At 39.4% G+C, this 12,816-nt stretch overlaps 1 protein-coding gene across 3 annotated transcripts; it reads right to left on the reverse strand.

The window, feature by feature from the left end:
• Nucleotides 1–753: 753 nt before the first annotated feature.
• tox4b (TOX high mobility group box family member 4 b) lies at nt 754–12,640 on the reverse strand. Of its 3 annotated transcripts, none has more exons than XM_067525428.1 (10): nt 12,505–12,640; nt 9,207–9,275; nt 6,331–6,618; nt 5,970–6,230; nt 5,561–5,872; nt 5,405–5,485; nt 4,622–5,242; nt 4,356–4,439; nt 3,161–3,315; nt 754–2,003 (listed from the first exon to the last, which is right to left on the reverse strand). In XM_067525428.1, the coding sequence occupies exons 1-10, from the start codon at nt 12,508–12,510 to the stop codon at nt 1,946–1,948; spliced, it is 1,935 nt and encodes a 644-aa protein (XP_067381529.1). In that variant the 5' UTR covers nt 12,511–12,640; the 3' UTR covers nt 754–1,945. The 3 variants fall into 3 exon arrangements, with proteins under 3 accessions (XP_067381529.1, XP_067381527.1, XP_067381528.1); XM_067525426.1 differs by lacking the exon at nt 12,505–12,640 and adding an exon at nt 9,531–10,284; XM_067525427.1 differs by lacking the exons at nt 4,356–4,439; nt 12,505–12,640 and adding an exon at nt 9,531–10,281.
• Between the last annotated feature and the right edge of the window lie 176 nt (nt 12,641–12,816).

Below are 12,816 nucleotides of genomic sequence, written 5' to 3' on the forward strand. Positions count from 1 at the left end.
TTTGCTTCATTCTAATTAAAACATTTTACAAAAATGTATAAAAATAGATATCCAAATGCTTTGTAGTGAATTACTTGGCTCCTTTTTTGTTACTTTGAGATATTATTAAATGGTTTGTGGCGCATTTTAATGTAATCGGTAGCAACAGCACCCCCTGTCTAGTGTTGACCACGCTGCTTTTTCCCGCCTCGGTGGTTTTCCCGCCATCTTTATCAAACGCTCCTACCGACGTCGATCTCGCGATAGAAATCGCAGCTACGATTTCCCCTATAAGTGCCAAACTGTTTTGCTTTTTATAAGGCGTTCTGGTCTATCGATGTTATATTATCCCTCTCTCTATATATATTAATTCCTTTGATAAAATTCGCCATCGTGATAATATAAATTTGTATTAACTTTATCAGTTTAAATCCATAGTTATATTTCAGTGAAGTCCTTATATATTTCCATTACTATTGAAATGCAACATTTAAATTCTGTACATAAGTACATAAGTAAAATTGCTCACGAAGTGTGTTCATTTAAATCTTACACCTAGATCATATTTAGTTTATTTCTTTAAACATGTTGAGATAAACCCCACTTGTTTTAAAATGTTTAAGAAATGAGTGTGAATCTTAGTATTTTAATAAAACAATACTTATATCGGTAATAGATAAAATCAACTTCATTTTTGAAGTGTTAGAAATATGTACAGTAAAATATTAATTCAGAAAATATCTTGTATAAACTCAAAAGGTGCATCACCAAATGTATATTAAAACATAAATTATTTTATTTTACCTTTAAAAACATTTCCAGGGTATCTACATAAACTGGACCAATCACTGCATAACTTCATCTGATAGGGAATGCTTTCATAAAGTAACCATCCCTCTTCCTTGATTAATAACAAATCAGAAAGCAATTAATTAAATTAAACATTAAAAATTAAAGCTTTTCTACTATATTCCCTTCCAGTAAGTAGTGTTGGCAGAGCTGGTGGGGTCATTTCCTTTTTTTTTTTCCTCCTTTTTTTTTTAAACAGACAACAATTTTAACCTCATAAGCAAAATATGCACCACGTAACGCTTATGTTGCAAAGTACATTAGCAGAACACAGAACACAAAAGCCATTTGTTCCTGAATTTTAGCACCTGTTTTTAAAGCAAGTGAAAAAAAGCCTTTGTATCATGGTAGGATTATTGCCCCAAGTGGCTTTTAAAGGTGAAAAACTGCATTTTGCTGGTTGTAGTTTGAATTCCACCTTTAAAGACTTCTTACAGACCCTCTTGTACAACTCCAAATAAGCTTTAAGACTGTGCTTTGTCCAGTTGTTTAGGCGTTTAAATCTTTGAACCAGCCATCAGCCTGGTAACACCAAACCACCTGAGCATTACTCAAGAATAGAGAGAGAGAAAAATAAAAAAAAAAAAAAAAAAAAAAAACCCTCAGATTTCATTTGCATCAATTATCAGTGTAACAGTAAAGGGAAATACATACACGTTTGAAGCAGATTTTTAAAAAAATGAATACAATCAACTGAATAGAAACAAGATCATTCAAACAATAAAAACACCATAAGTCAATTTAAAAAGTTCTTTTTTCTTTAAATCAAGTCCATATTTTAAATTCACAATACATCAACAGGAGAATTGGAGCCTCTTCTGTGTTTTCTTCAGAATCTTTCATATATTCATCCTATTATCAGTTGTAATCTCTGCTGCTATATTTGCAAATAATTGAGTTTGTTTATTCTGCTGAGCAAAAGACAGAGCCACAGGAAAGGTATAGGAACTTTTCTGCAACTTTATGCCCACTTTACATGATTTTATAAAATAAACTGTTATGTGCCTATACCTGAGCCCCATCTGGCCATTATTCATTCATCTATTCTTTCAATCATTCCTCTGTTCGTTTGCATTTCATGTGTTGTCTGTCCTTTTTCATCCATGCGTCCTTTTCCCTATGTGACAGTGGTGGAGTTCTGTCCTCGGATTGCACACCAGGCCATGAACACATCTCTGAGGAGAAAGTATTAAAGAAAATATTTGTCACTCTAGAGCCAATTTGTAAAATATCACATTTAGTGTAATGTCAGAACAAGAAATATATTTTATAGTTTCACATTCTACTCCCTTTTTTGATCATATCCAGGATATAATATATATTTACATTACATAAAACAACATCTAGTTCTTCAGCTCTAGACAAACATAGCATAGTCTGGGAATTTAAAAATCTGTCTATAGGCATGTTTTTGGACTCAAGATCTTAGCCGTCAATTTGTGTACAGAATAAAGTCATTTCAGAGACTGAGGAAGAAAACACTCTGGTTTCTGGATTTTACAATGTCAGTGCGTCAGATGATAGTCATTCTTTTTTATTTTACAGAACAACTACACTATATATTAAACTAATTGGAATAACATCTGCACACAAAAAACCTAAAGTTTAAATACCACAGTATCTATGTTTATGTGGAGGTACTTATGTTAAAGCCAATATGCAGGCTTATTCAGGTTTCTGAAACCGGGCCATTTAAGTCGTATACACAATCAAATTTATCCAAAACCAACTATATCAGACATGTTTGTGTAAACGAACCCATTATGCATGTCTGCAGACATCAACATGTAAAGATTGTAATTATGCATACACTTTTTAAAATACTGCAGACAGAAAATACTGATCACATTTTTACTACAGTCACTAACTTTTCTGGCTTGTAATTTTGCTTCATGCACATATTAAAAGCTGATTGGCTGTCAGTTTCATTAGAAGCCTTTACATACCCTTTATTCACTTTTTTTGCAAAGAGCTTATAAAGACAATAATTACCACCCCACCGTTAAGCAGATTTCATTAACTTTGGACAAAGCTAGATTAAAGGCTTCCCCTCATTTCAATTTTTTTGCTACACCAAGTTAACTGGCTTACAGTTCATATTTACAGGACAAATATGAGAAAAGTAGGAAAGGAAGTAAGGGTAGTTACCCAAAATGATTAAATATTACAGTTTAAAATAGTATTAAGAGCCAGAAAATAAGCACTGCAATAAACACAATACGCAAACATCCAAAACAACACCTACCTTACAAACATTAGCTTACAATCATGACCCACCAAACCAAACCTCCATAGAAAACTTCCTTTCTCCTGTCAAGTCAAATATACACACCTGCAGTGTGTGGCAACACACTCATTACTACAGTACTCCTTGTCCCAGTCTTTGCTCTCCACAGCTGGATTGGTGCAGCCGGCGCGCACACAAATGTTAGGACTGGCAGCTGGGGTCATGCTGGGGCCAGGTGCAACATTTACCTCAACCTCCATCTCAAAAACACAAGACAAAGACAAATGCAGTTATTTACATTTTTCATCAACCATCCTAATAAATTACTTTAATTTAACAGCGATGTATTTTAGAGCCTGACGAGCCCTGGAATTCTGAAGCCAGAACCAACATAGAGACTCATTAATATAGACATATTCTGCCTTTTTATGGACTGAATTTATATACACAAAAACTGAATTTGCAAAAAGCAAATACTGAACTATTAGTAATACTTCAGATTTTATAGCCAAGTGAAAATGTTTCCATCGCCATACAACTAAATGACAAATATATATTTTATTCATTTATTTTTTACCCCCACAAACATAATATGTAATGCACATTCAGTTAGAACAAGTGCTCTCTCACCAAAGGTGAGAATGAAAGTTAGTGAAAATAATCGATCCAAAAATTTGCCTCCCCTTCAAAAACCCCTCTAGTTAATTAACTAGAATCTGTATAATTAGATACCAAAAAAAAAAAAAAAAAAAAAAAAAAGGAAAAGAAAACTATCAACTATCATCAATGCTTGATGAGCGTGTTAAAATTGTCTTGTGCCTTAGATGTGCAAGTGGGTAAATCTCCAGGGGCAGTCTCAAGCTGTTAGCTGAGAACTACAAAAACAATGGAATCAGGAAAGCAGCTTTTAGAAGACCATAAAATACAATGGGTAATCATTAAAACTACAGTAAATATTAGAGTAATATACTGTAATAATATTTAAGGGGTTTTAAGACTTTAGGGATACCTGTACCAACTTTGAAGCCCATAATCTAGAAATAGAAGAATTCTTCCAAGAAGGATTTGTTTGTGTTCCAAAGCACAAACAAATTAATTCAGGAATGGTTTAAAAAGAATAGAGAACATTTAACCATAGCATTCCCAGCCTCTGAACATGTGTTAAGGTAGCTGGGGAACTAAGTAAAGTGGTAGTAAGACTGCTGAGCGGGTACTCAAAGAGGCTGGAAGAGTATTTAAAGGCATAATAAAGGATATACAAAGTATTAGAGAACATTGCATAAGGTTTTCATAAACTTACTAACTTCTGCACGGATCCATGTCTCATTATTGTTCTTATACGCTCCTTGAGCATTTTATTACTTCGGATAAAGAAACAGTTGTACTGATGGATGGATGGATAGATAGAATTTATAGCAGAGTCAGATGCAGCCATAAACACAACACCTCTGATTCCACTCTAAAATGTTTACATTCTTGTGTAATATTCACTTCACATACGGATTTAAGGCTGACATGCACAGCTTTGCTAAATTTTCTCAAGATTATTTACATTTATATACTTACCCCTTCCTCTGCCACTTCCTCTGCTCCTGTCACCACAGCAGCCGACCCCTCTACCTCCACTGTCAGAGCGGATGCAGGTTTTTCGCCAGCTGACGTCACAATGATTGCTGCACTTGAATCCGACTGCCGTGATGATGGAACAACTTTAATCTGCAGTGGAGGTGGTGCTGTGGCGGCAGCCGATGTGCCTCCACCTCGAGGCTTGGCCTGCAGGGGTGGAGGAGCTTGGGCGTGTACCATCTGCTGCAGCCGAGGTGGCGGAGGAGTGCTGTGCATCTGCTGTAGCGGTGGCGGCTGCCGAGGCGAGGAGGCGGGTGTTGCTGTGACAGATACACCACCAGAGGGCAGCTGCGTCTGTTTGATGATGATCTTAGTAACGGTAGGAGGGTTTGGGGGAGTGGTGGCAGGTGGAGGTTGGGGTTTAATGGCACCAGTGCGGGAGCGTGTGGTGACCTGAGGCAGGTCCAATATGATGTTGGAGGTACAGATGTTAGTGATTGTATTTTCCTCGGGGTTGTAGTGCTGTGACCTGGTGGGGCGAGGGGTGGTGGCCGGCGTGGCTGTGATTGTGGGTGCTGGAGGTGGAGGCGAGGGGGCGGTGTCCATGAGTTCAATGGGGGCCTGGAAAGTTGATATAGAATTAAGACAACAGAAAAGAACACGTTAATTACAAATCCAACATCAGGCACGAATACATTTCTAAGTGTTGCTCTTTTGATATTTAGCAGCAGAAAATTGAGGTACGTGATATAAATGAGGTGTCAATAGTCAGAAAACATTCACCTGAGAACTCTGGCTGGCTCTGTACTCTGCCAGCGCTTTCAAGTAATCCTTCTTTGCCGCTTCATTTTTCCTCTTGTAAACCTGGGGTGGGGGGAGTTATTAAGTATCTTTTTACAACTAATTCTTGTCAAAAAATGACAAAACAGTTTCCCTCACCTGTTTCTGCTCCTCCCCCAGACTGTCCCACATGGAGGCCACTATCTTTGAAACTTCTCCAAATGTAGCATTGGGATTTTGACCCTTAATTGCTGCCTGTGTGTCCCTGAAGAACAAAGCGTAGGCTGACACAGGTTTCTGAGGCTCGTTGGGATCTTTCTTCTTCTTCCCCTTCTTCGCTCCTCCTTTCCTTCCAATAGCCGGAGAAACGCTGGAGATTGGGGCAGAGAGGGGGGACTCTGATAGAGAAGGATCGAGGGAGATGACTCCCGGAGAGACGGCTAGAGACACCGGGGATTCAACTAGGACACTCTAATTGGTGGGGAAAGTGATTAGCGTTAGAATAGTGGTTGTGGATCAGTGGACACGTATAGAATTTCCTCACTTTAACCAAGAAGCTATGACTCACCCTTCTGAAGTCATCCATGTCGTCATCTTGCAGCGAGCTTGTGGGCGATGCTGTGGCTGACAGAGGGTGTTCAGGTGACTGAGGGCGCTGCAATATGTTCCCACCTCCAAGGCCGAGCCCCAGTTGAGCGCTGAGCTCTGACTGGTCAATAGTGGTCAGCTGGTTGGACCCCAGTAAGCTCTGGCTCATGTCACCCAGCGGGACATCAATTGTCACTGGGGAAGAGCTGCTGAACTGAGAGCCAATTGGATGTCCAAGATCCTTGAGAAGAAGGTAGACAGGAACAGGACAAACAAAATAAATTAAAGTGGTACTGGATACTGAACTAATTAGAAAAACTAAAAAGTCCTGTATTTCTTACCATTCCCAGTGACGACGCCAACAAAGTGCTTCCCCCTGACTGGTTCATGACTCCCAGACTCAGGTGCTCCAGTCCTTGCGAGGGAGCATTGACAAAAGTGGAGGCAAATGAGGGGTCATCCCCTTCAACCACAGCATTCCCAGGCACCACCACACTGTCTGAGTGACCCGTGTCCGACAGCTCCCCGAAATGGGACACCACATCCGATACAGTGAGGGCCGAGTCTGGATCCAAAGAAATGGGAGGAATTTCAAACTCCTCATCGCCGAGGCTGGGAGTGTGGAAGGTCTGGAGAGCAGGGAAGAGTGGTGAAAAGCGATGGGGATGAAAGGAAAAAAGGGTGTAGTGTGGGGGGGACGGGGGAATAGAGAGGAAAAAGGAGAACAAGATGGTAAATTGTCTGCACTTAATTAGCCCTTTTCTACCTATTGGCAGTCAAAGCGCTTTACACTGCTTCTTATTCACCCATTTGCACTCACAATCTCACACACACACACACACACGCACACGCACACACCCCGATGGGGGAGCTGCTATGCAGCTGGCCAATGCTCACCGGGAGCAACTAAGTTGTGGTTCAGTGTCTTGCTCAAGGACACTTTGATATGTGACCAGCGTCGCCGCAGATGGAACCAACAACTGCGAGATTGTTGGACAACTGCTCTGCGCCACAGTCACCCCATAAGAGTCACGGGAAAAAGAAGGCAAGTTTGGGAGAAACTGGAGTGGGGTGGAGTAAACAATCATTTAAGACAAGTAAGGAACATTTCACTTAGTAACTGCAGTTTGCCTAAATATTAAAGGTTTAGCAACTTCGACAAAAGTTAACAGACTCATTTTAAATTTATTTTTAGACCCTTGAAAAATCTCTCTAAAATACTCTTTAGGGACCTGTATCACAGAGAAAGATTTGTGGAATGCGACAATTTGACTTTAATTTGAGTTTTAAGTTTTTGTTAAGTAACTTTAAGTTTTCTGGTTGTCCCAAACACCACCTGTGCTGCACCTGCTTCAAATAGAGGTAAACTTTAGAAGACTGGATTCAAACCTGTTAACTACTCAACCACATATCTATCACACCTGTCAAAATTCAGAAAAATCCTGACAGAATAAAATGAAAGGTAATTAGCAACATATTTAAATTCTATGCCAGCTATTTTTTGTTTCCTGAAAATCAAGTGGAAGTTACAGAACCTGTAAAATAAGACGTTATCAATAGCGACACTGAAAGATCTGTGTTCATTGAGCAGATGTGTAAACGACACATACTCCAGACGACCCAGCAAAGTTGAAGAATAAAAAAAAAAAAATCTGTATTTTATTATGTGCACATATAAGAAGATTTCAGATGGCTTGTTTATTATTTTTGGCTGATAACTAGAGTTCTAGCCAAATTTTTTTTTAGCCCCCCTTTGCAACTCGAGTGTACAAAATATACAAACTTTCAGCTGTTTGCAATATACAGAATCAAACAACAACAATTTAAAAAGCTCAAAAAAACACTATTGTTAAGTGGTTCCTCAAAAGTCAACCCAAAACGCAATTTTTAACGACTAACGCAGTCTAAAAATGATTCAACCCCTTTAAACACTCTTCTTCAGTACTTAGAAGTGCTGCCAGAAGCTGATGCCTGGCTGTGAATAACATTTCAAACAGGTCATAACAGCAAAGGTGCTCTACTGAGGAATCTCAGACCATTCCTCAAGGCCAATAGCTTCCCGTTCTCATATAATCTTGGATGTGTAGAATGTCCTGATACTTGTATGAATCCATCTCATCATCCAAATGCTGCAGGTTTCCACTACAAGAAAAAAAAAGCAGCCTGAGAACTTGGTGATGCTCTGGGGCTTCACTGTGGGCTGGGTGTCCGCTTTAGGGTGTCTTTCATTCTCCTGATTTCAGACATACAGCGGATCAATAGGCCAGAAAAGTTCCAGGTTTGTTTCATCGCTCCAAAGAGCAGAATCCCTTCTGTAGATCATTTGATTTTAAACATAGGGAAACAGATTTTTGTATGGAAATCTTCAGCGTTTGGTATGTGCCTTACTGTGTATACTGCTGCAGGTCTTTCGCATTAACTCAAGTTTTTCCTCCTCAGGAACCTGGCTGCAGTTCATTATAGCTTCCTTTTTTCTGCCAAGTGCAGGTAATGAGCACTGTTCTCTTAACTTTAAACTTGGGAACAAACAGTGTCTCTCGAAACATTTAATGCTTTCGCTGTCTTTTTGTATCCCTTTTCCTTGTTTGTGAAAGGCAATGATCGCATCTCCTAATTTTTTGACAATTCCTTCAACTTAGCCAAAGATTAAATCAAAAATGACCCACAACAAACCCCTAGTTCAGGTATGATGTATTCTCTCTCAAGCACAGCTGCTGCAACTACCGAAGCCCTTGATTAGTTAATCAGGTGGGCACGAGACAATACGGGATTGGCAATTGTGTAAATAATTCTGAGACTGCAGTTGTCATTAAAAGTTCCATTTTGTGTCGACTTTGGAGGAACCATTTGTTACACTGGTTCCATTGAGCAATTTCAACTGTCCATGTTTGATTTGTTCAATGCAAACAGCTGAAAGACTGTAAATTTTGTCAAAACGCTTAATTTGCAATGAAGGTTGAATACTTTTGATTGTAATTGTGTAGGTTTCATATGAACTTTTATGACAAACGTCTTTGTGAAAATAATGATTTTGTTGCCAGAAACAAAACATTTTAAAAGCTGGATACTGTGTGGACTGTGTCTGCACTTTATTAACTGTTGGTGACTGTAAGGCTAAGCAAATCATGGGGCTCCATAACAATAGTGTTAAAACAAAATTAAACAATAGCCTGCCAGAGAAATGTAATGTTCCACCATTTAAAGTGTGAGGGCCTACCTCTGAAGAGGAGAGGAATGGATGGCCGGACCCAGAAATAGTCAGGTAGTTGTCACTGCCTCCAGGGAACTGCAACAATCAGGAGGCCAGGTTAGCATTAAATGAATATAGTATTTTCTCTTTATTGTCCAAAAAGAGCAGTTAACACAAACAGTGAAGCAGTGGAGCCACAAAAACCATTCAGCCAGACACTGAATATCTAATATCTACACAATGAGGTGCATTCAGTTGCAAATCAAATATATAAAATCAAATAGCTAAAGAGGTAACATTGAGTTTGTCTGCATGTGAGAGAAATATACCCCCCATTCATAAAACAGTCACCTTGTTGTCTGAGTCAAACCCATTAAAGGACTGCGGATCCAAGAACTCTGGATCTGAGCCGTGCTGCACGGTACCATCCGTTAAATCCGAATAAAAATTAAGGTCCATCTTCTCAGCAGGGCCTCATATGTTCGCTATGAGGCCCCTCTTCAGTTCAAAACGATCTTGCCTTATTAAAACAAATTGGCTAGCTTTATCTTTGTTGGCGATAACCTCGTTTCAATATTGAGTGGAAATGCTAAACCCCCAAATGCCGTGTCAAGACTAACTAGCTGCGTTTGTCCCTGAAGCCGCCAACACTGGTGAGCTGACAGCTTTCTCACAAATGTTGGACTAGCTCACACGACTGAAACGGACCATGTGAACGCCAGCAACCGTGCCAAAAATAACACGAACGCTGGCTGGATGACTGGATGACTGACTGGCTGGCTGCCGAGGCAATGTGGCTGTTACCAGTCTTTCTTGCTGACTTGTCCTAACACGGTTTAGCGTTGACTGGCTTTGGCGCAAGGCTGCGGTACTCCAGGCGCCCGATTGTCTGTCGGTTCCAAACGTGTCATTTAATCAATGGCGGCAGCGGACACACACGCAGCTGTGACAGTAAGGGACGAACTGGCGGTTCTGCTCGACGGGACTCCAACGCGACAGTGATCGTTTCAAGGTGTCTGACAGCAAAGGAACACAGACCAAGCCCCCGTTTTCGCTTCGTGGCCCGGGCCAGGCCGCTTAATGGATCCCGAGCCACGGATCGCTGATAAGCGCTAGAGGGGTCAAGCTGAACGAAACCGTCACCGGATGTTGACCGAGGTTTCAAAATACAACCAGAATGTACTTGTATTTTAACGATGTTGTTAGTCAAATGCAAGACCAATTGTTACCGAACAATACTACCCAAAAATGCCCAGCTTTACATCCTAGGGACATGGATAAATTATGAGTGGGCTTACTAGGCACAGGGTAAGGGGCTAGAGAAGTCGGACGGCCATTGTGCTGGAGCCTCTCAGGTGAATGAACTTTTCTTGCCAAAGTCAATCAAATAACAACAAATCTTTTTAAAAAAGGACACAAAACAAACAGAAAGAAATTACAGAGTTCTACAAAAACAAGCAGACGATTGGAAACAAACATAGACCACATAAACCACAAACAGGGTTAAGATGTTTCTTACTACAACATTTCAATCAAAGACAACCTTTCAATCAAACCTAGAATGTAAATGGCATAAACCTGGGAATCTGGGACATCTGGGCAGCTGCTGGTTTTGCACAGGTGGTGCTGACACGCACAACAAAATGTCAGGATTTATAAGGTGGAAGCATTATTAATAGATTTTCCTGAATGCATTTTTATCCCTGAAATTATACATTAGGCTTTTTTTTTAACTCTTATCTGTTACAGTGTCCACAGAAGACAACATATTGCGCTTCACATTCATGTCCATAATGGAGAATGCTTCTATTGTCGGCCACTGGCCCTGCAGATGGTGACCTCGCTATTACTTTCATTTCTTTAGACGGTAAGTGTTGCTGGAGTTTTGAACCTTTACGTTCACAATGTAAGGAGATAGATCGGCAGAGAAAGACTCTTAGAGGTACCCTGAACTCCTGCTCTAGAATAATGTGGCATGTCATCATCTTTTTTGAGTATCAGTTCTTTTAAACACCACAGAAACACAGTATAAGTTGTACATCTATGACAGATAGCTTTTCTACGATGAGGGTTAGGTAACAATCAGCTGGTATTGTGTTAAAGCGATGAGTTTTATACAAGTCAAATAACTAAACTACAATTGAAACATGGGCATTCATGGGGTGTCTGAGGATTATGGGCCTTGGGAATTTGGCAATCGAGCCTTGACGATTACTAGAGCCCTAAAACATAGATAAGGCTGAGATTATTGCAGATTTTAGCTGATGACAGAAGTTAGTGTATATGATAACTGTTAGAGAATTACCAAGATATAGATCAGGTCATATAAAAACACTGTTGTAATGTTATTCGTATATGGATGAAATCTCATTAAATGTTTATACTAGGCTTTTTACGTCTTACGATACAGATTTTAACTTTGTTTAATTCACTTTTACAACTTTCATTTAGTGTTGAGTGTAGTTGTGTTTGTTCTCAAAGTTGTAACTAATCAATAGGCCTACAGCTAACTTATCTCACTGTTTATGATTAGTTTATTACATCTGTAATTAATTTATTTTTTTACCTATTGCCTCGGCACACCTTTGATGTAATTAACAGTTGTGATATCTGTAATATTTAATCCCACGAATTCCAGACAAAACGCGTTTTAGGATTCTTGATTTTAGTTTGAAAGGACATGACAGGACGTTACCTGTCTTAGAATTAAATAATTAAATCCACAACGGAGTTAAGTTTACGATTACTGATAGCATTGACTTTAAAAACAAATCCCGCGTATAAAAATGCAACTGTGAAACACAAAACTATGCCGCCGAACATTCGTTATTGATATTCTAAATAATAAAGCGTCGGTTACTGTAGCTTTTAATGGCAGCCCGAGGGCTAATCCCTTCCGTTTTTTCAAGTGGTTCAGTCCAGTACAATCCTCTTGAGTAGTCGAGTAGTAACTTAAAGTCATTCCCAGGCAGACATTACATATACAAATAAAAATACTGTATATGTGGGAGGATATTTACTGTTGCCATTAGCCGTTTCCGTGGCGGACGGTTGCTTTGAACGTTTTATATTAGCGTGTTATTACTAAATTATCACCAAAATCCATTCGTGTAGCATTGACTATTTCTAATGGGGAAATAGGTAAAGTTAAGGACTATTGTTTTAAAAGGGGGCAATAAATGAGACATGTCAGGCCGCTCGTAACAAGGCCATCATTGTTGTGTTTGTGACAACCAATGACCGTGTGCTGTAGTTGATCATCACGTATGTAGACAAAGGTGATTTTTTTATTATGTCAAACGTTTCTAATACCAACTACTCTTACCTCCATGCTCACCCCCGAAATCTGATTAATGTTTTGTTTTTATTCCACTTTTGCCAAGGAACTTCGTCCAGAATTGATTTCCCCAATATTTCACAACATGGCACCGGCTTCCGAATTTTTACGTAAAGTGGATGTGACCTCAGCACGTAGGTATAACGTAGGCTCTCCAACATAAAAGCAGTTCGACAGCTGTTTATTTTTACATATTCAATAACTGTGGCGAGGGTATACGTACCAAAATATGAAATATAGCGATATAAACAGTGCAGATTATAAGGGCTAGAATTATAGACCATATATAATATTCAGTAT

This window comes from Channa argus, chromosome 12, assembly GCF_033026475.1.
Source record: "Channa argus isolate prfri chromosome 12, Channa argus male v1.0, whole genome shotgun sequence".
Taxonomy (NCBI): Eukaryota; Metazoa; Chordata; class Actinopteri; order Anabantiformes; family Channidae; genus Channa; species Channa argus.

Coding starts and splice junctions, on each gene's coding strand:
- tox4b (XM_067525426.1), bottom strand. CDS start 9,638: ATGGACCTTAATTTTTATTCGGATTTAACGGATGGTACCGTGCAGCAC. Junction 9,276..9,530: donor GGTTTGACTCAGACAACAAG/GTGACTGTTTTA, acceptor TGATTGTTGCAG/TTCCCTGGAGGCAGTGACAA. Junction 3,316..4,355: donor ATGGATCCGTGCAGAAGTTA/GTAAGTTTATGA, acceptor TGTGTTTTTGAG/ATGGAGGTTGAGGTAAATGT.